Consider the following 22813-nt stretch of genomic DNA (forward strand, 5'->3'; position numbering starts at 1 on the left):
TCTCTTTTCTACAAAATCTTCAAGAATAAGTACTTCAGATATATATCCTATCTAGAAGCCAAACCAGGAAATCGACCATCCTGGGCTTGGCAGAGTCTTTTGGAAGGAAGGAAAATTTTGGAGAAAGGAGTTAAGTGCAAAGTTTCAATTCAGGAATCTGTCAGAATCAGAGAAGACCCATGGTTTGGGGACCAACCACCATTTCGCATTGCAGTTAATGAATGCAGAGATGAATCGCTTACCTGGGTTAGACAGCTAATCACAGCCGAGGGAGAATGGAATCAACAACTCCTTATGGAAGCCTTTCCACTAGACACAGCTCAGCAAATTCAACAAATTCCTATCACAGAAGAGGAAGACTCGATTATATGGTGCAATAACAACTCAGGAGAGTACTCGGTAAAATCTGGGTATAGTATAGCATACCAATTCTTTCACCCTCCAGTGAATTCACTCCATCCCCGATATGCAGACTCAGAAATGTGAAAGACCTTATGAAAAATGAGAGTAACACCAAATGTCAAATTATTTGCTTGGAGATTAGTCCATGAAGGCATTTCAGTTAAAGCAAAATTGAATGAGAAATTACCACATGTTAGCAGCCTTTGTCCTCGCTGTCAATCGGCGCCGGAGACACCGATGCATGCCATTGTCTTCTTCCCAGAAGTTCTTCAAATTTGGAACAGCTCCCCAGTAGCTAGCACTATTTCTCGCGACCCTAACCTAAAAGCTTGGGATTGGTGGAGTCAATTCATGGAAGCTGAGAAATCCAAACCCAATTTCAGAATCAAAAGTGCTCAGGTGGCTTACCTTCTATGGCAGATTTGGTTGGTGCGGAACACTTTAGTCTTCGAGGACCAACGCCAGGAACCTGGAGAAATTCTGTCTCAGGCGATATTGTTGGAGGAGGAATACTGGCGATATCATTTTCTCAGACCACCTTCTCTATGAACAGTAGTAACTAGCACTTTGGAGCTTCTTTCTTTCTTAATTGTTTTCTTTCTCTCCTTTACCCATTAGATAATTTTTATTTAACATCTCGATTGGAAAATTCCTTTGTCTTGACATAATGTACTCCAGGTATAAAGTTTTTTTATGCAATAAAAAATATATCTTTGAGAAAAAAAATCTTTAAATTTTTGTTGATAATTGTGTAAATACCCCTCACCTTTCATATTCTCTCATATCCCTAACCCTAACAAAAAAATCTCCGCTCCCTCCTTTTCCTCTACCTCTACCCTCCACCCTTCTCCGCCGCCACAACCCCCTTCCACCACCACCACCATCCCCTTCATTCTCCCTCATCCTCCCTTTCCCTCCATCCCCTATCACCAGCTCCTCGTTCATTTGAGCTTGAGCCTCTTTGTCCATTTTTTCGTACCTGGTCAAGTCCCTCTTCACGATTCTCAAGAAGATCACGAAGGTAATGTTGGCGAAAAAAAAGATGATCATGAGTGAGTTAAAGATGGAGAATCAGTGACGGTGTTCCTCCACAGAAGAGTCACACCGTTCCCTCTAAGAAACTTCCCGCACCAGCTCCGGAGCCTGACCTGAAAATCGTCTCGAACCGGTGTCCACTCAAACTTCCAACTGAGGCTGTTCTTTGCTTGGACCACTTTGTTTCTGGTCATCCCAAGGAGAAAAGGGGTTTTTGTAGCAGCAAGTTACCTCCCATGGCAGCTCCTCAGCCTCACGCAGTGGCTTTTGCTGCCGCCATTGATGTCGTCATCGTTCACGACTTCAACAATCCATTTGACCCTTGTGTCTCCTTTTCGGCTTTGGTGGACCTTCTCGAGGTCCCGGTCCGCCACGAGATACTTGTCATTATGGCTGCGGAGCTTAATAGCTTTTTCCTTGGTGAAGAATTCCATTAACAGAAAAATGGTTAGGTGAAGTTGGAAACTAAGCTATATGGCTATGCGAGAAGTGCGTGACTTTCAATTATTTGTGTGCTCGCATAACTCTCTATATATTATACTCTCTCTGCCATTATTGTTTGATGATGATGCGCTCAAATGAACGAGGAACTGGTGATAAGGGATGGAGAGAAAGGGAGGGGATGGTGGTAGTGGAAGGGGGTTGTGGTGAAAGAGAAGGGTGGTAGGTGGAGTGTAGAGGTTTTAAAGCGTTGTGGTTTTATTATTCACATAGCCAACGGTTTTAAACCGTTACCGTTGGCTCCAGGTTTCGGCAACGGTTTTAAAACCGTTGCCAGTTTATAGCCATCTAGGACAACGGTTTTAAAGCGTTACTGTTGATGTCATTTTCGGCAATGGTTTTAATACCATTGCCATTTTATAGTCATCTAAAACAACGGTTTTAAAGCATTACCTTTGGAGTCGTGTTTTGGCAACGGTTTTAACACCATTGTCTTTTGTAACTATTGACAACGATTTTTTGTGATATATAATTTTTTATTTACAATAGTTTTTTTCGTGAATGAAATTAATTTCAGTTTTTTTTTTAAATTATTTAATGTCAATAAATAATCTAAACTATTTTAATTAAGTCACTAAAGAAAAAAATTGAACATTTTCCATCAAATTTAACTTATAAAAATTGCGGAAAAGCTCTGCATACAAGCCATTAGGGCTTGTATGCTTTACAAGTTCATTAAACAATAAAACCAAAATACGCGCTGCTCCACATACGTTGATTACACGCGCTATATAAGATCCCGCGTATATCTAACTACCAAATTTAAAATATTTGTTTCCTTCTTCGTTTTCGTTATTTTGAGATTTGGTTGTTCTTCTTCTCGCGCGTCTTCCCTCGTTCTTCTCCATCGTTCTTTTCCTCTCCTTTTCTCACTGGTATGTTCTTCGTTTACGTTACTTTTTTCTCTCTCTGCAACTCGAGCTTCGTTTTCTATTTTGATTTGTTGTTTTCTGAAATCAAAGTTTGAACTCATTTTGAAGATAATGGATCATTCAACCTCAGATTGTCAGCTGAATCCAGGCGAAGTGGATTATGAATTTGAATCTAACGAAGTTCCTGAGGTTTGATTTACATAATGAATTTTCTTTCAGTAATTTGTATAGCATTGTGTAGTTGAAAAATTGCTGAACATTGACTGTGAAACTAACACGTTAACATGAATATGTCGATTCAATGTATTAGTTGTGATTAATTACCTGGAATTTATAGCAGACGCTCGGGTGTAGATCAGGTCTTTTTTTGGTTGTATTTTTGCTAGAAGTGTGGGTGTATCTACACTACTGGTTTTGTTATTTTAATTGAGTTGTTGTTTTTTAGGTGTATTATATCAGACATGATTGGGTGTGTTTTTAGTTTTTGACATGGTGTATTCTGCAGCCTGTGTATTTACAGTTTATGGCTTTAAAGGTCATTATGTAGTTGAGTTGTTGCGGTTCGGGTGTATCATATTAGGCATGATTGGGTGTATTTAAATCATATATATGGGTGTATTTACAGTTTCTGACACGGTGTATTGTGCAGCCTCTCTCGGTTGTTGATGACGAACTTGTTCCGAAGGTTGGAATGACCTTTACCACCCTTGAAGATGCTGGAAAATTTTACAGGAACTACGCCAAGGCTGCAGGTTTCTCTACAAGAGTTCAGTGCACAAATAGGAAGGGAAACGAGATTAAGAATCAACTGATTACATGTAGCAGAGAGGGAAAATGGAAATCTAAAATATCTCCGACCGAGAAGACCAATCCGACAGCCGGTTTAAACTGTCATGCAAGAATTTATATACACACATTGAAGGATGTCGGTGCTTGGATCATTTCAAAGGTTGTGCTCGATCATTCACACCCCTGCTGTCCAAGCAAAGCAGAGATGCTCAAACAGCACAGGGAACTAAGCATGTCCATTCGTCGTACAATAGAGAATAACGAGGAGGCCGGTATCAGACCAAGCAAAACCTACCAATCATTTGTTGCGGCTGCCGGGGGTCACCGTGAGTTAAATTTTATCAAAAAGGATGTGAGGAATTATATTACCAGGGAAGTGCGGAATGTTTCCGAACAAGAAGATGCAAAGGAATTCGGGAAATATTTGTTAAGAATGAAAGAGAAGAATCAGAATTTCTTTTTTGAGCTCCAACTTGAAGAGGATCAATCGATTAAGCTGGCTTTTTGGGCCGATGCAAGAAGCAGAGCCGTCTTTGAGTATTTCGGAGACGTCATTTCATTCGACACCACCTACAATACAAACAGGTAACAAACTGCCCCTGTTTATGATGCTAAATTAATGTATTTTTACGAATCCGCAGCAGAGGTGTATATTGGCTGTTTCTTTGGGTGTATACGAAGCATTTGTTGGGGTGTACCTGATGATTTTGCATTTTGCACTATGGTAATTTGTTTCAGGTATAATTTGGTCTGTGGTTCTTTTGTCGGGGTGAATCACCACGGTCAGTCAACACTTCTCGGATGTTCTTTGATGAAGAACGAAGAAATTGAATCATTCAAATGGTTATTTCAATGCTGGCTTTGTTGCATGGGAGGAAACGCTCAGAAAGGGTTTCTCACCGATCAGTACGCATCAATGAAAAGGGCTTTAGAGGCCTGTATGCCAACAACGATTCACCGTTGGTGTATTTGGCACATCATGAAGAAGATTCCAAGCAAATTAAACGGGTACAAGGGAAATGCCGATATCGAACAAGAAATGAGCCAAGTTGTTTGGAACTCTCACAGCTAAGACTCATTCGATAGGAATTGGAACGATTTTCTGCTGAATTTTGGTCTTGCGGACAACAAGTGGCTTTTAGGTAATGTCTTTTTAAAATCTGCAGCAGAGGTGTAAATTGCATGTTCCCTCTGGTGTATTTACAGTCTGTGTTTGGGTGTATTATGAAGATCTGTACGAAGACCGTCACATATGGGTTCCTATCTATCTGGATCACCACTTCTGGGCAGGGATGAGAAGCACACAAAGGAGCGAGAGCATGCATTCATTTTTTAACAAGTATATCACCCGGAACAGCTCGCTTATTCAGTTCGTCAAACAATACGATAATTGCCTCGGAAGCAGGGAGCAAGCAGAGAGAGAATCAGATGCTGTAGATTTTCATACGGTCATACAGTGTGCAACCGAATCCTCCATTGAAGCTCAGTTTCAAGATGCGTACACTCATGCAAAGTTTAGGGAAGTCCAAGCGCAATTCAGAGGAAAGGCAAATTGCATCACCAGATTAACGAATTCCGCTCTAGGCTATTCAGTATACGAAGTCGGAGAACAAGTTTCCAGCTCAATATTCAACAAGTTCGTGGTTACTTACGACTCAGTTGCAGCCGAGGTAAAACGCCAATGCTTATTATTCGAGTCGAGAGGGATACTGTGCCGTCACGCACTAAGCGTGTTAAGCTTCGAACAAGTAAGCCAAGTGTCCCCTAGATATATACTGGAACGATGGAGCAAGAAGGTAAAGAGGCGACACACACATCAAGAGCAGCCACGACGAGCCACTGATGGAGCCAAGAAGCAAGAGGTTCGACCAATTGGTTTTTCGTTCGCAAAATATTTGCGAATTTGCCTCCGAATCGGATGAGCTGACTGCAATTCTGCACCGTGCGTACGATAACGTCATGGCCGAGATGGAATCATTAAAAGCCAAAAGGAAGGGGACATCTTCTTTATCCCACGAAGACGCCAACTTGGAATCCGTTAACGAGCTTCAAAGCCCGCCAAGGATTCGAACAAGAGGACGTCTAAAAAATAGGCTAGTTCAAAGCTGGAGAAACAGATCGCAAATGCCACAACGAAGAAGAAGACGAAAGTTTTAAGCGAGGTAAAAGTAATGTTCTTTAAATTTGTGGCGATTGAGTTTATTTTTCTCGTTAATAGTTTAGCTAATGTGTGAGTGTTATATTCAGATAAACCTATTTGATGCTGCATCAGCGGTGCATTCAAATTCCAGCCAATATCAAGGACACGTTATGAATTATCAGTTCAGGGTACCAGCAGCGGAGGATAACTCTTTGGGTGTATAGTTTTATAGAATATGGGTGTAAAAGCACCGTTCTTTTGGGTGTATTTTTGTTAATTCACAATTTACATATAGACACATATATAGATTCATATAGAACAAAAGCTCTAAAAATTCGCAGGTTATGGGTGTATATTTGATTTGATGTTTTTCTTCATATTTTAGTACATGTAATTCATACATTTTGAATACAGCACATACAGTTTGGGTGTATATTTTATGCAATCTTGGGTGTATTATTAGACTTGCGTTGGGTGTAACAGTTTATAATTTGCATTTATATATGCCTTGATTTTTTCCTTCATATTTTACCACCTGTAATACAGGTTTTGAATACAGCACAGACAGTTTAACAGCACAGATAGTTTAACTATGGAAAAAAATATACATGGAATAGAAGTTGTTGATAAATGGCAAATATTTACATCATTTGTTGAATTTACAAACTACCCAGCAGTTGGATTACGCAGTTTCTATATCAGCAGAATTTATCTGACAAAACGGACTCAATAATACAGAGGATGGCTTCGACAGCCTTATAGCACTACTCTCTCTAATTGTCCGATCTCTCTGTTTATTCATCTCACTAAATAGTATCCGGGAAGCATACTCCACTCTATAGTGGTCCACCTCCTCCTATAATTAAAAAGTATATTCTGTTTAAACAGCAATATTAATTCAGTAAAGTAATACAGAGTTAGATAGTTCTAAAGACAGCTACCTGTTTCCAATTATCCCAGTTATACTTCCCCTTTTTAATGTTTTCCGGCTCAATTAACTCAAGCCACTTCATAACGTAGATAGCGTAGTCATAGCTGAAAACGAAGAAAATAGATTATAAATCTCATTTAGGAAAGTTTAATGTTCAGAGTCACAAATTTATACCTTGTTTTTTGGCCTGATATTTTAACATATGATGCTTTAATTTCCTTCTCCTTCTCGTCTTTCTGCAGAGGTTCCCCGCCGGCATATGCTCTCAATCTTGAAAATACATATCTCTTAAATACCAAAACAAATCAGTAATACACCCGAATAAATGCACAAGATACACCCAACTGAATGGACAACATACACCCAACACAACTAACGAAATAGACCTATCTATTATAGTAAAGAAGACAGAGGCAACTTACAGTGAATTTATTAATCTGCTTTCTCTCTTCGGTTGGAGCTTTTTTGTGTAGCGGGTCAAGTATATGACATTTCCGCTTCGTTGTATTTATCAGCCATAACCACCAATGCCCCGAGTGGCAAACAGGTGCAAAAATCTGAAGGATTGCCACATTTCAACAGTACGTTATTTTATTTGGCATATAAGTAAATAAGCGTACTAACAAATTTAGCAAACGAAAACTTACATATGGATGCGAAGTTAATTTTTTTCTATCTATGAAGGGAATAAAACTCGGGTAGTCTTCCACCCTGAATTCCTTATTCGTTTTCGGTGATATGAATTCCCCCTCTGGGTGATCCGAAAGTGCCATGCTCTGCAAGAATTGCAAAACAAGAAATGAAATACTGAAAATAAACAACTTACACCCAATCGAACGTAAAAAATACAACCAATTCAATACAGAAAATACACCCAAAGTTCGTAGAAGTAACACTTACCACAATATTGGGGGGGAGACAGTATATTTGTTCTTGAAACCTCTTTTCATTTTTCTGGTTGAGGATGAGGCAGATGGCAGATACAATCTAGAAATATATGCCGAAATCAATTTTACATTAATAAACATTGCAGTTGACTTTGGTGCAAAAACATTAATGTTATTCTAATATTACCTGAGATTCTATATCACTTTTTGCCTGGAGGGATGCAAGGTGCATTCTCATCAAAATGTATTCATGTTGGGCAATGAGAGTGCACATCTCCTCATACTCGTTAGTATTGCCATCTGCGTCTTCCTTCAGTCTCGTCCCCCAGATGTAGCACTTTTGTTTCATATCATCCGTAATCTGATTTATTGCCCCAGGAGTTTCAAAATTCGCAGAACTTTCTCCCCCAGTCTCCCTCTGAATTTGTGGACTTTTGTTTTTTCCCTTCGCCGCACTGCTTGCTATTTTTTGGACCAAATCGTCCAATTGTTCTAGCAAATTTGCAGCTTCAGGAGATTTTGCCCTTTCTGTCTCCTGCGTTGACGCCCCCTCCTGGCTTGAATCAGTCAATCTAAGGCTGAATGATGGCACCCCTGGATCTGTTTTAGGAATATAGGTTGCTGTCCGTGCCATCATCAACAGGGCAGCAGCGTCTTCTGCGGCTGGATAACTGTGTCATCATGTATAAGAATAAGAATAAGAATAAGAATAAGAATAAGAATATACAGATGATAAGAAAAGATTGATTTTAGTCTGATGAACTTACATTTTAGTTGGAGCTGGGGGAATCGTGGGTGTGGTCTCTTGAAGTTGTTTAGCGGTTTCAGGAGTGCTGCACAATTACAAAAAATTAATGATGGCATAAAAAAAACTAATAAGGAACAATATACACCCAAACTGTTAGCAAATATACACCCAAACTCTAAAAAAATATACACCCAATACTATTTCTTACGTTTCTGTAGTCCCTTCAATCTGTAGCATAGGGGTTGGTTCAAAATTTGTCTCAGTGGTTGTTTGGGATGCCGGCGCAAAAACCTGAATCGGGACTCTAAACAAGAAGAAAAATGAAAGGTTAACAACGCCTTTGAAAATAATAAGGTTATAAGGTTGAAATATTATTGGAAAACTCACATTGCAAGCGCTTCCGACGGTGTCTGTTCCCTCACAACCATCATATTCGAATCAGACAGACTCAACCTAAAATACACCCAAAGAAGGTCAAAAAATACACCCGAACAATTCAAAAAGAAGACAGGCTTTGTTTTTTGAGAACTTACATACTTGCAGTTTTTGCTTTTTTTTCCTGCCTTTTTTTTCTTGAATAAAATAATAAAGGGCTTTTTTTTCTAAAAAAATTATATACATAATTAGAAGTAGAAGGGTAATAGAAGAACAAAAGTAACGGTTATTTGAAAGAGAAATTACATGCTCTGTGACGGCTGGTTTACACTACTCTGTTTTGTGCGTCCTTGAGAGGAAGGATCATCACTTCCCAAGTTCACAGCCGATATTCTAAAACAGATTTCATGTTATTCAGACAAAATAAGATACAGGTATAAAATACACTCAAATGAATGCACAAGATACAACCAATCGAATGGACAATATATACCCAACACAACAAACGAAATATCCCAACTTAATAAATAACATACACCCAACTTGATCAACACAATACACCGAAATGGTTCCACAAAATACACCCAAATCATGATAACAAGATTTTATTAAATAAAGCTTCTTACGTTTCAGAGGACACATAGTGAGCTTCTGTCAATCGCAGGTCAGCTTGGTTCTCCTTGCGAAATAAGAAACAATTATTAGCATACAAAACACACCAAAATATGAAATAGACAGCCCAGCAAGACATACCCCTCTGCAGCAGATTTATCAACGTTTTGCCTTAGCCATTCATCCAGTTCGTCACTTGATATTTCATATCTCTCACTACTCACTAAAAAGAAGATGTTAACAAAAATAATTACGATGATAGACGGTAATATAGCTTACGAGGTACTGTACCCGTCAAAGTATTGATCTTCTTTAGGAGGTGAATCCTCCACAACAACTTTTTTCTTTTTTGGTTGTGTTCTGGGTGGAAAAAAAAGAGTACCAATCAGAAATAAAAAATTAATTTTATCACAGAATATTATCCAAAGAAGTGCTTACTTTTTTGGTGTTGTTTTTGTCTTTTTCTTTTTCTTTTCCTTCTCCACCGGTGATGATTCTTCGCTCCTATAAGTTAATAAGAGACATTTCAGTTAATACACGAAATCTTTATAATGAAGCCAAAAGAAAGGAGTAATAATTTCAGGACATTACTCATCACTTGATTCAGATTCAGATTCAGATTCTGAATTAGAATCTGACTCCTCTTGACTCTTCTTTCTTTTTCTGGAGTCCATTCTGGAAGGCAAACAATCATCATTTAGAACATACTAAAAAATACACGCAAATGAATGCACAAGATACACCCAACTGAATATACAATATACACCCAACGCAGCAAACGAAACACACCCAGCTTAATAAACTACATACACCCAACGTGATCAACAAAATACACCTAACTCGAAAAAGAAATTACACCCAAGTATGGTACTTACTTTTTCCCCTTTTTGCTGCGGTGTTTTCTTCCTGAATCCTCTGAGTCTTCTTGAGTCTCAGACTTAGAGGTAGAAGTGTCACTGTCAGTAGTTGTTTCTGTCTCCAAAGACGATGTTGAACTCGCCTTCCTTTTTTTTGTTTTTTTGATTTCTTGTTTTTTTTTCTTTTTTTTCCTTTTTTTTCATTTTTTCTCTTGCTCTTGTCTCCGCCATCTTCACAATCCCCTGAAACATTAGATATTTTAGCTAGCAGCATTCAGGTAAATAAAATACAAGTAACATATTATGTTTACTTACCAAAATTTCCTCTCTTTCTGCAGTCATTCTTTCCACCAACTCCTCCTTAGTCCAGTTGGCAATCCAGGGCTTTGGTGGTCTTTCAGCCCTCTTCTTGCCTTTGTTTTTTGAAAGATGAAAGTAAATTATCATCAGGGCGAAGAGGCAGCCATCAATTGTCTTCTTCTTTTTCTCCTTGTAGTCTGTGATGCCCTTGACCATGAAGGTCAAAACATGCCCCCCCCAGTTTCTCTCCGATATGCCGTCCATCTTAAAAATTGGGGCCAAGTGCACAAATGATATTTTGTTTATCGTCGTTGGCAAAAGGAAGGCCATCTGTATATAGAGGATGAATATCCTCTTGAACATCAGGCGTTCCTCTTCGTTGCCAACGCCGATTTCCATCATTTCATCGGTAAGACTTTTGAGGGTCTTACCCTGGAATCTTCTAAAAATTATTTTGTCATCATCAGAAAGTTTCTTATACTCAACTTTCTCAAGAAATAGATCTCCTACAAAAAGGAAAACAACAAAGTATCCAAGTCGGTTCAAATACACCCAAGCATCAACCTAAATACACGCAAGCATCAACTTAATATACACCTATAATTTTAAGCCAGTTACCTGTTGCATTGATGCCAAGCGCATGACCTATTGTTTTTGGTGTTATTTGGAAAGAACCATATCCTCTTTTCAGTCTGTTCTCCCCAAGTTTGAAGTTGTTTGCCAGCTCCCTTAACAGTTGGTGATCCACCCTCAGTGGTGGGATGTGCATCAACCCACCGAATTCGAGATCCCTCACAATCGCCTTCTTCTCCTCACTCATGTTTCTGAACTTATCACTTAGGAAGAATAAACCCCCAAAAATCAGTTACCAGAAGATCTAGAACAACAAGAATAACAGGATAACTTAGAACAACAACGTAGAAGAACAGTGTAACAAAGAAGCAAGAGTAACAGTAAACCCTAGAACAACGACATAGAAGGAAAGTAAAACGTAGTTTGTAATATGGAAAATATACATGAATCTTAATGAACTTACGTTGAGTATTGTTGCTTTGTTTTCTCTTCAGATTCTTGATGGAGAGTTTGATGGTGTTTTAACGGAGGTTTCGAACAATGACTTGTATATTTTGAACTTTGATTTTCGCTCGAAAATGGAAGAGTTTCCTTGTTTTCGAAGCGTTTTGAGAAGTGGAAGAAGTGGAAGAGTTTGCCATACGTAACCGTTTGAGTGTTGAGCACGTGAAGGTGACGCTCCATGTAATCTCTCTTGATGCGCGTGACTTGTATTTTGGCTAGGCCAACTTGTAAGCTTGTAAGCTTGTATGTGTAGCAGGCCCATAAAAATTGTTGTAAGATCCACAATATCATCTAAGTTTGCAAAAAATATAATAACAAAAAGAGAGTTGAAATAGCTAAGTAGCAAATAGTCATCATGTCCACAAGTTCATGACTTTTACTCTGTAACATTTGCTTTTAAAAAGTTGACCTTAATCAATTTCGATTTCCCCTTCAACATAGTTTTCCTCTTCATGCGCATCATTGTTCGGATTCCCTAAAGTGCTTCCTAATTGAGCAGCTAACATGTCAAGGTCCACTCCTGAGCTTTTTTGTTGCAGCATCATCTTAACAAGCGATTTTAGTTCATTTACTTCTTTTTGCATCACATCAACCTTATTCTCTAATGTTGCTTTCTCAGTTGCATGTTGCTGCTTAAGGGTGGCAATTTCCTCACTAAAACCAAATTAGCACTAATCAGCACTAAAATCAAACGGCAGCAAGCGAAAATGGCAATCAGCAGCAATATAACTAATTAAACTAAGAAAATGTAACTAGGAAAAAAAATTGAGAACCTGCAGAAGAAGCAGAAACAAAAAATGGCAAGCAGAAACAGAATCTAATTAAACTAAAGTAACAAATTACCAAATTCGATTCACAAATTGGAATTCAATTAACACAAATTTTTAGAAATTTTGGCAGCATTCTAGCATTAAATATGACATTTCTGAATTTAACAAATTAACCCATATGAACTCACTAAAACCAAATCAGCACTAATCAGCAAGATCAGCACTAAACAGCAAAATCAGCACTAAAATCAAATCAGCACAAACAGCAAAATCAGCACTAAACAGCAAAATCAACACTCAAACCAAATCAGCACAAACAGCAAAATCAACCCATATGAACTCACTAAAACCAAATCAGCACTAATCAGCACTAAAATCAAACGATAGCAAGCGAAAATGGCAATCAGCAACAATATAACTAATTAAACTAAGAAAATGTAACCAGGGAAAAAAATTGAGAACCTGCAGAAGAAGCAGAAACAGAAACTAATTAAACTAAAGTAACAAATTACCAAATTCGATTCACAAATTGGAATTCAATTAACACAAATTTTTAGAAATTTTGGCAGCATTCTGGTAGTAAATAGGACATTTCTAAATTTAAACAAAGAGCAAAATCAACCCATATAAACTCACTAAAATCAAATCAGCACTAATCAAGATCAATTTATGTGAATTAAATGGCAGCAAGTGAAAATGGCAATTAGCAGCAACCAAAAAGTTCAACCTAAATCCACTACAAATCATATTAGTATACTTCCTAACCACCTATAATCCACTAAGCATGCATAACTAAATTGACTAATTTAACAAAAACTGAACAAACTAATTAAACTAAGAAAATGTAAACAGGGGAAAAAATTGAGAACCTGCAAAAAGTTTATCTTTCAAAGTATTGTCTAAGTTCTCAGCCTCAGTTGGATTAATATAATCCTTGTCCTGCTCCTCTATAATATCTCCTTCATTCTCATCCAATTGCTCTTCACCATCAGGTTCATTGTTAAGTTTAAAAAATGTATCAATCGGCATTGAAGTAAATTGACGTGTTTTTCCCTTCTTAGTTGGCCTTTCTTGCATGCTGCCACAATCTTCAATATCATCTTCAATTGTGGTCTCTTTTCTCTTCAAATCTTGACTCATTCTAGAATCTACTTCTATAGTATTCTTGTGAGCCATAGCAGTAGATTTAGAAGGAAGTTCTTTTTCTTGTCTACATGTTGATCCTTGTGAGTGAGTCATACTTGCTTCCATATGTTCTTTACTTTTCTTCAAATTCTGCCCTTTTTCTTTTGCAACTTTTGGCTTTTTTACAAAATTCTGCTTATCGTTTGCTTGGACACTATTTTTTCTTAACTTCTGCTCCCTTTCCCTATCACTAAGGGTTTTTATCCTCTTAAGTGGTGGTGGTGGTTGATGTTGCTGCTGACCAGAAGACATCTTTTCTCGCTTAATTTTCATATTTTTGAAGAACTTTGCACGTAATTCAGCACTTTGCACGCAATGAATTTTTTGAACATTTTCTGAAAAAGAAAATAAAATAATGAGATTAGTATACATTGTAAAAATATGGATTAATCTCTGAATGCGATCAATAATGCGCAAATCAAAGAACAAGTCACTCTTTCTTCAATCAGATTCTCCATGTTCCTCCATCCACGCTCACCGCACCATGTTAAAATTTGATGTGTGAGTGGAGAAGAACACATAACCAGAGAAACTGAGATGAAAGTAAGTGATAAACTTGCATTAATGAAGAATCACACTAATTACAATACTAATAGCAACTATATATATGGCTATACTATTCTAACTAACTTTGTACAGCTCAACAAAACTAATGATAACAGACTTCAACAAATTGCCTAACTAAAGCAAGGGAGTACTAAGGGAGTACTACTTCTAACTTCCTATTAAATAATTAATCAGCAACCATTATAATCAAGTAACATATCATACATGTGTATAAGACAAATTTAGAATATTCCAAAAGGAATGGGAGATTGCTAGTTTCGTTGAATTAACTTATTAACTTATTTGAATTATTATGAAAATCATTAAGTGCGATAAAAAAAACAGGTCTGCTGTTTGGGTACCTTTTTTAAATGAGTGTTATCCCCACACCTGCATATGAATTTTTAAAAGCTAATGTAAAATAAGTGCTTACACAGTGCTAGCTTGTTGAGTTTTAACTAAACTATGCGCAAGGAATAGCTGCAACTTTAATAAATGGGATATACCAGAACATTATGCAGTTCACAGTTCACAATTCACAATTATGCAGTCCAAATTATGCGGTTCACAGTTCACAAACATTACCACTTTCCTTTCTTCTTCTTAAATCCAACAAAAATATCCAAGTCCCAACAGCCAATCAAGCCCTAACTAAGCTACAATAGCAACTATATATATGGCTATACTATTCTAACTAACTTTGTACAGCTCAACAAAACTAATGATAACAGACTTCAACAAATTGTCTAACTAAAGCAAGGGAGTACTACTTCTAACTTCCTATTAAATAATTAATCAGCAACCATTATAATCAAGTAACATATCATACATGTGTATAAGACAAATTTAGAATATTCCAAAGGGAATGAGAGATTGCTAGTTTCATTGAATTAACTTATTAACTTATTTGAATTATTATGAAAATCATCAAGTGCGATAAAAAAAAGGTCTGCTATTTCGGTACCTTTTTTAAATGAGTGTTATCCCCACACCTGCATATGAATTTTTAAAAGCTAATGTAAAATAAGTGCTTACACAGTGCTAGCTTGTTGAGTTTTAACTAAACCATGCACAAGGAATAGCTGCAACTTTAATAAATGGGATATACCAGAACATTATGCAGTTCAGAGTTCACAATTATGCAATTCAAATTATGCAGTTCACAGTTCACAAACATTACCACTTTCCTTTCTTCTTCTTAAATCCAACAAAAATACCCAAGTCCTAACATCCAATCAAGCCTTAACTAAGCTACAGAAAATCAGATAAGAAAAACACTTACCACAGATGACAACTGTAACCGCCGATGTAGTGAAGCAGCAGCAGCAAAGCAGAAGCGGCGAAGTACAACCCAGTGAAGTAGAAGCAGCGAAGCAGAACAGGGGAGAAGCAGCGAAGTAGAAGACACAAGGACGCCGCGGAGAACGGAGAAGCACTGAAGCCGCGGAGAGGAGAGACTCAGCGACGCCGGGAAGGAGGAGGTCGCGACAATTTGGGGAAGACGCAGCGACGATGATGTGCGACGATGGTGAGTTGCGATTTAGGGCTTCCTGCTCCTGCTGACTTGCGATTTCGAGCTTCCTGGTAAGCTGCGGTTTGATCTCGGAATCTAAAGGCGTGGGTTAGGGTTGATGGTAAGGTGGAGGGAGGAAGAGCGATGTTCTTTGTGGTTTCGAAGAAAAGAATGAAAGCGCGCGTCTCTACTGATTCTATTGAAGGCCCTTCTTAGTTCCTAGTGACAAATTGTTTTAATATATTTATTTATTTATTTATACATAATAACTTATTACTATTAATGTTTTCTAAAAAAGCTGGGGCCGAGACCTTCACTCGCCCCCTTTATGTCCGTCCCTGTTTATACCCATTTTGGTCTTATTTTCTAGTTAAATTTAGTTGGGATTTAGCGAGTTTAGCTATATTTTAATGTTAAAACCCTCTTTGGATGCTACTTAAATGTTAAAACTCTCCCTTGCCCTCTTTCTGGCGTTAAATGCCCAAAGTGGCTTGATGCTGGCATTTAACGCTAGCTGTTCCTTCTTTTTGGGTGTTGAACGCCCAGCCAGTGCCCCTGGCTGGCGTTCAACACTGGTCTTGCCACCCCTCTTGGGCATTGAATTCCCAGCCAGTACCCCCTGGCTAGTGTTCAACGCCAGATGTCCTTCCCTTTGTGGGCGTTAAATGCCCATTCTTCACCCTTTTTTGGCGTTCAATGCCAGAGAGGTGCTTCCTCCAGGGTGTTCTGCTTCTTGTTCTACATCATTCTGTCTCTGTTTAAACACTATTCATGCTCACTAACATTTTAGAAAGTGAATTAATAAAAACTAATTATGAAGGAAACTAATAAGAGAGAAATAGAAAATAACAAGCTATTGATCATTGGGTTGCCTTCCAACAAGCGCTTCTTTAATGTCTTTAGCTGGACTCACTGTACCTAACTTAGTAGCAGTGTTGAGCCTCCTGGCTAGATATCTCCTTCAAGATAATGCTTAACTCTCTGTCCATTGACAGTGAACCTGTTGTCTGGATCTTTACCTTGAAGTTCTATGTGTCCAAAAGGTGATACACTGGTAATCACATATGGTCCCTTCCAACGGGATTTGAGTTTCCCAGGGAATAATTTGAGTCTCGAATTGAAGAGCAGAACTTTTTGTCCTGGTTCAAAGACTCTGGAAGATATCTTCCTGTCATGCCATTTTCTTTCTTTTTCTTTATAGATATATGCATTTTCAAATGCAACTAGGCGGAATTCATCCAACTGATTCAGTTGGAGTAACCATTTTTCTCCTGCTGCTTTGGCATCAAGGTTGATGAATCTAGTTGCCCAATAGGCCTTATGTTCCAGTTCCACTGGCAGATAATAGGATTTTCCATACACCAATTGGTATGGTGATATTCCAATAGGGGTTTTGAAAGTTGTTCAGTATGCCCATAGAGCATCATCAAGCTTTCTAGCCCAATCCTTTCTAGAGGTGCTTACTGTCCTTTCTAGAATTTGCTTTAGTTCTCTATTTGAGACTTTAGCTTGCCTATTTATCTGAGGATAGTATGGTGTTGCCACTTTATGGCAAACTCCGTAACGGCTCAGAACAGAGTCAAGCTGTCTGTTACAGAAATGATTACCTCCATCACTAAATCAATGTCCGAGGGACACCAAACCTGCTGAAGATGTTCTTCTGGAGGAACTTCATCACTACTCTAGTGTCATTAGTGGGTGATGCTATTTCTTCAACCCATTTAGACACATAATCTACTACTACCAAGATGTAGGTGTTTGAGTATGAAGGTGGGAAGGGTCCCATGAAATCTATACCCCATACGTCAAACAACTCAATATCTAGGATTCTTTGCTGAGGCATGTCATGACCACGAGGGATATTTCCAGCCCTTTGGCAGTTGTCACAGTTACGGACAAACTCTCTAGAGTCCTTAAAGAGTGTGGCTCAGTAGAAGCCACTTTGGAGAACCTTTGTTGCTGTTTGCTTACCTCCAAAGTGTCCTCCATAGTCTGAGCCATGGCAGTGCCATAGGATTTTGTGTGCTTCTTCTTTAGACACACAACGTCGAATGATCCCATCCGAGCATCTCTTAAAGAGATATGGTTCATCCCACAAGTAGTACTTCACATCATGCATGAGTTTTCGAGCTTGCTGCCTATTGTACTCTTTAGGAATGAATCTTATAGCTTTGTAGTTTGCAATGTCTGCAAACTATGGTGCTGTCCGAATGGCAAAGAGTTGCTCATCTGGAAAGGTTTTGGTTATGTCAGTGGAGGGAAGAAAATCCCCTGCTACTGGTTCAATCCGAGATAAGTGGTTAGCCATTTAATTTTCTATCCCCTTCTGTCTCTAATCTCTATATCAAACTCTTGCAGGAGTAACACCCATCTTATAAGTCTGGGCTTAGAGTCCTGCTTGGTGAGTAGATATTTTAGAGCAGCATGGTCAGTATATATAATTACTTTAGATCCTACTAAATATGATATGAACTTGTCAATGGCATAAACTACTGCAAGTAATTCCTTTTCTGTAGTGGTATAGTTCTTTTGTGCGTCATTTAGAACATGACTGGCATAATAAATGACGTGCAGAAGCTTGTCATGTCTCTGCCCCAGAACTGCGCCAATGGCATGGTCACTGGCATCACACATCAGTTCGAATGGTAAGTCCTAATTGGGTGCAGATATGACAGGTGCCGTGACAAGCTTGGCTTTCAGGGTTTCAAAGGCATGTAGACATTCTTGGTCAAAGACAAATGGAACATCAGTGGCCAAGAGATTACACAAAGGTTTTGCAATTTTCAAAAATTCCTTTATAAACCTCCTGTAAAACCTACATGTCCCAGGAAGCTTCTGATTCCTTTGACATTAGTGGGTGGTGGTATTCGCTCAATTACCTCTACTTTAGCTTGATCCACTTCTATTCTCTTGTTCGAAATCTGATGCCCAAGGACAATTCCTTCTGTCACCATGAAGTGACATTTCTCCCAGTTTAAGGCCAAGTTTGTCTCTTGGCATCGTTTGAGAACTAGGGCCAAATGGTCAAGGCAGGATTCAAATGAATCTCCAAAGACAGAGAAGTCATCCATGAATACTTCGAGGAACTTCTCTACCATATCAGAGAAGATGGAGAGCATACATCTCTGAAAAGTGGCAGGTGCATTGCAAAGGTCAAATGGCATCTGCCTATAAGCAAACACACCATATGGACATGTGAATGCCATCTTTTCTTGATCCTGTGGATCTACTGTAATTTGATTGTAACCTGAATAGCCATCCAGAAAACAATAAAAAGCGTGCCATGCTAGTCTCTCTAGCATTGGATCAATGAATGGTAAAGGAAAATGATCCCTTCTGGTGGCGTTATTGAGCCTTCTATAGTCAATGCACATAAGCCATCCTGTAACTGTCCTTGTAGGAATCAATTCATTCTTTTCATTATGAACCACAGTCATGCCTTCCTTTTTAGGACAACTTGGACAGGGCTCACCCAGGGGCTGTCAGAGATGGGATAAATAATCCCAGCCTCCCATAATTTATTGACTTCCTTCTGTACCACTTCCTTCATGGTTGGATTCAGTCGCCTTTGTGGTTGTACCACAGGTTTGGCATCATCTTCCAACAGGATTTTGTGAATGCAACGATTTGGGCTAATGTCCTTAGGGTCACTTATAGTCCACCCAAGAGTTGTCTTATGTGCTTTTAACACTTGAATTAGTGCTTTCTCTTTCTGTGGCTCTAAGGTAGAGCTTATAATCACAGGATAGGTATCCTCATCCCCTAAAAATACATATTTTAGGGATGATGGTAATGGTTTGAACTCAAGTTTAGGAGGCTTCTCCTCTTCCTTAGGATTAATCAAAGTTTCTGGTGCACGGAATTGTGATCACACTTTTCAAAACTCCGCACAACTAACCAGCAAGTGCACTGGGTCGTCCAAGTAATACCTTACGTGAGTAAGGATCGATCCCACGGAGATTGTGGCTTGAAGCAAGCTATGGTCATCCTGTAAATCTTAGTCAGGCGGATTTAAATGGTTATGAGTTTTTGATAATTAAAAGATAAATAAAACATAAATTAAAATAAAGATACTTATGTAATTCATTGGTGGAAATTTCAGATAAGCGTTTGGAGATGCTTTGTTGCTTCTGAACCTCTGTTTTTCTATTGTCTTCATCCAACCATGCGTGCTCCCTTCAATGGCAAGCTGTATGATCCTCTCGGATAAAAAATACCAGGTACGGTTTCTGCACGGCTAATCAACTGTCAGATTTCTCGTCTCGGATGAAAAATACCAAGTATAGCTACCGCACGGCTAATCATTTGTCGGTTCTCACTAGCATCAGAATATGATCTCTCTATCCTTTTGCACACTGTCACTGTGCCCAACATTCGCGAGTTTGAAGCTCATCACAGTGATCCCTTCCCATATCCTACTCAAAATATCACAGACAAGGTTTAGACTTTCCGAATCTCAGGAATGCTACCAATTGGTTCTAGCCTATACCACGAAGATCCTAATATCGTGGACTCGGTCCGTGGATTAGAGACCCAAGAGAATATACTCCGACTGTCATCCAATGACTACGTTGAACATCATGTAGACAGCTTGTGATTGTCAGGCACGCGGATCTTGGCTAAGCGAGTAACGAAGATAGTGGGTGATTGTCATGGGTCACCCCTTTATTTTGACTTAACTGAATTAAGTACGAGAGTATATCTTGGAGAAGAAGTAAGCATGAATTGAAAGAGAAACAATAGTACTTGCATTAATTCATGAAGAACAGTAGAGCTCCACACCTTAATCTATGAGGTGTAGAAACTCCACCGTAGAAAATACATAAGAGAAAAAGGTCTATGCATGGACGAATGGCCAGCCTCCAAAACGTGAAATATGGTATAAGCTAGATGCGAATACAATAGTATAAAGAGCTATTTATACTAAACTAGTTACTAGGGATTACAGAAAATAAGTAACTAAGTGCAGAAATCCACTTCTGGGGCCCACTTGGTGTGTGCTTGGGATGAGCATTGAGCTTTACATGTGCATAGGCCTTTTCTAGAGTTAAACGCCAGCTTGGATGCCAGTTTAGGCGTTTAACTCCAGTTCTGGTGCCAGTTCTGTCGTTTTACGCCAAAAAAGGTCTCTAGTGGGCGTTTGAACGCCAGTTTGGGCCATCAAATCTCGGACAAAATATAAACTATTATACATTGTTGGAAATCCCAAGATGTCTAATTTCCAACGCAATTGAGAGCGTGCCAATTGGGCTTCTGTAGCTCCAGAAAATCCACTTCGAGTGCAGGAGGGTCAGAATCCAACAGCATCTGCAGTCCTTTCTCAGCCTCTGAATCAGACTTTTGCTTAGATCCCTCAATTTTAGCCAGAAAATACCTGAAATTACAGAAAAATACACAAACTCATAGTAAAGTCCAGAAATGTGATTTTTTGCATAAAAACTAATATAAATATAATAAAAAAATAATTAAAACATACTAAAAACTATGTAAAAACAATGCCAAAAAGGGTATACATGAACTAGTTATTTGCAACCATCTTAATGAGTTCCTGGGCTTCTGTAGGAGTTTTCTTTAGATGAAGAGATCCACCAGCAGAGTGGTCTAATGACATCTTGGACAATTCAGACAGACCATCATAGAATATACATAAGATGCTCCATTCTGAAAGCATGTCAGAAGGACACCTTCTGATCAATTGCTTGTATCTTTTCCAAGCTTCATAGAGGGATTCACCTTCCTTCTGTCTGAAGATTTGGACTTCCAATCTAAGCTTGATCAAGTTTTGAGGTGGAAAGAATTTGGCCAAGAAAGCATTGACCAACTTTTCCCAAGAGTTCAGGCTTTCTTTAGGTTGTGAGTCCAACCATATCCTAGCTCTGTCTTTTACAGCAAAGGAGAAAAGCATAAGTCTGTAGACCTCGGGATCAACCCCATTGGTCTTAACAGTATCACAGATTTGCAAGAATTCAGCTAAGAACTGATGAGGATCTTCCAATGGAAGTCCATGAAACTTGCAATTCTGCTGCATTAGAGAAACTAATTAAGGCTTAAGCTCAAAGTTGTTTGCTCCAATTACAGGAATTGAGATGCTTCTTCCATAGAAGTCAGAAGTTGGTGCAGTAAAGTCACCAAGCATCTTCCTTGCATCTCCACCATTGTTGTTGGGTTCGGCTGCCATGTCTGCTTCTTTTTCGAAAATTTCTGTAAGGTCCTCTCCAGAGTGTTGTGCTTTAGCTTCTCTTAGCTTCCTCTTCAGAGTCCTTTCAGGTTCGGGATCAGCTTCAACAAGAATGTCTTTATCCCTGTTTTTGCTCATATGAAAAAGAAGAGAATAAAAAAGAAGAAAAATCTTCTATGTCACAGTATAGAGATTTCTTTATGTGAGTGGTGCACGAATTATGAATCACACTTTTCACAACTCGTACCACTGACCAGCAAGTGCACTGGGTTGTCCAAGTAATACCTCACGTGAGTAAGGGTCGAATCCCACGGAGATTGTTGGTTTGAAGAAATCTATGGTTATCTTGTAAATCTTAGTCAGGAAGTCAATTATGTTTATCAGTTGAATTGCAAATAAACAATAGAGCATGGATTAAAGGTTACTTGTTATGCAGTAATGGAGAATATGTTGGAGTTTTGGAGATGCTTTGTCTTCTGAATCTCTGCTTTCCTCTATCTTCTTGTTCACGCACGCACGTCCTCCTATGGCAAGCTGTGTGTTGGTGGATCACCGTTGTCAATGGCTACCTTCTATCCTTCCAGTGAAAACTACGCTCACGCGCTCTGTCACAGCACGGCTAATCACCGGTTGGTTCTCGATCTGGTTGGAATAGGATTTACTATCCTTTTGCGTCTGTCACTAACGCCCAGCCTTCAGGAGTTTGAAGCTCGTCACAGTCATTCAATCCTTGAATCCTACTCGGAATACCACAGACAAGGTTTAGACTTTCCGGATTCTCATGAATGCCGCCATCAGTTCTAGCTTATACCACGGAGATTCTGATTAAGGAATCTAAGAGATATTCATTCAATCGTATATATAACGGAGGTGGTTGTCAGGCACACGTTCATAATTTGAGGAAGGTAATGAGTGTCACAGATCATCACCTCCATCACAGTTAAGCGCGAATGAACATCTTAGATAGGAACAAGCGTGTTTGAATGGAAAACAGAAATACTTGCATTAATTCATCAGCAGAGCTCCTCACCCCCAACAATGGGGTTTAGAGACTCATGCCATCAGAGAATACAAAGTTTAGATCTAAAAATGTCA

The 22813-nt window shown here is 38.8% G+C and overlaps 4 protein-coding genes across 8 annotated transcripts; 1 reads left to right on the forward strand and 3 right to left on the reverse strand.

Moving 5' to 3' along the window:
• LOC107610952 lies at nt 502-951 on the forward strand. Its single transcript, XM_016312926.1, has one exon. The coding sequence runs from the start codon at nt 502-504 to the stop codon at nt 949-951; it is 450 nt and encodes a 149-aa protein (XP_016168412.1).
• LOC107613883 lies at nt 6329-9670 on the reverse strand. Of its 3 annotated transcripts, XM_016316072.2 has the most exons (14): nt 9584-9670; nt 9434-9508; nt 9307-9359; nt 8987-9073; nt 8693-8758; nt 8514-8609; nt 8325-8390; nt 7745-8228; nt 7571-7657; nt 7318-7446; nt 7093-7227; nt 6845-6957; nt 6681-6774; nt 6329-6595 (listed from the first exon to the last, which is right to left on the reverse strand). In XM_016316072.2, coding segments are annotated over exons 4-14 (1446 nt in total). In that variant the 5' UTR covers nt 8989-9073; nt 9307-9359; nt 9434-9508; nt 9584-9670; the 3' UTR covers nt 6329-6421. The 3 variants fall into 3 exon arrangements, 2 of the variants coding, with proteins under 2 accessions (XP_016171558.1, XP_020964972.1); XR_002352358.1 differs by lacking the exon at nt 9584-9670 and having other exon boundaries at nt 6845-6940; nt 9307-9438; XM_021109313.1 differs by lacking the exon at nt 9584-9670 and having other exon boundaries at nt 9307-9438.
• Nucleotides 10173-11286, reverse strand: LOC110265869. Its single transcript, XM_021109314.1, has 3 exons — nt 11068-11286; nt 10465-10955; nt 10173-10392 (listed from the first exon to the last, which is right to left on the reverse strand). Exons 1-3 carry the CDS (start codon nt 11267-11269, stop codon nt 10252-10254), a joined length of 834 nt encoding a protein of 277 aa, XP_020964973.1. The 5' UTR covers nt 11270-11286; the 3' UTR covers nt 10173-10251.
• Nucleotides 11486-15756, reverse strand: LOC107613884 (claspin-like). Of its 3 annotated transcripts, none has more exons than XR_002352359.1 (4): nt 15310-15756; nt 13166-13816; nt 11936-12180; nt 11486-11817 (listed from the first exon to the last, which is right to left on the reverse strand). XR_002352359.1 is itself a non-coding variant. In XM_016316073.2 (4 exons), the coding sequence occupies exons 3-4, from the start codon at nt 13752-13754 to the stop codon at nt 12128-12130; spliced, it is 642 nt and encodes a 213-aa protein (XP_016171559.1). In that variant the 5' UTR covers nt 13755-13816; nt 14992-15019; nt 15310-15756; the 3' UTR covers nt 11486-12127. The 3 variants fall into 3 exon arrangements, 2 of the variants coding, with proteins under 2 accessions (XP_016171559.1, XP_020964974.1); XM_016316073.2 differs by adding an exon at nt 14992-15019 and having other exon boundaries at nt 11486-12180; XM_021109315.1 differs by having other exon boundaries at nt 11486-12180.

The sequence above is a fragment of the Arachis ipaensis genome, chromosome B08, assembly GCF_000816755.2.
Source record: "Arachis ipaensis cultivar K30076 chromosome B08, Araip1.1, whole genome shotgun sequence".
NCBI classification, from domain to species: Eukaryota; Viridiplantae; Streptophyta; class Magnoliopsida; order Fabales; family Fabaceae; genus Arachis; species Arachis ipaensis.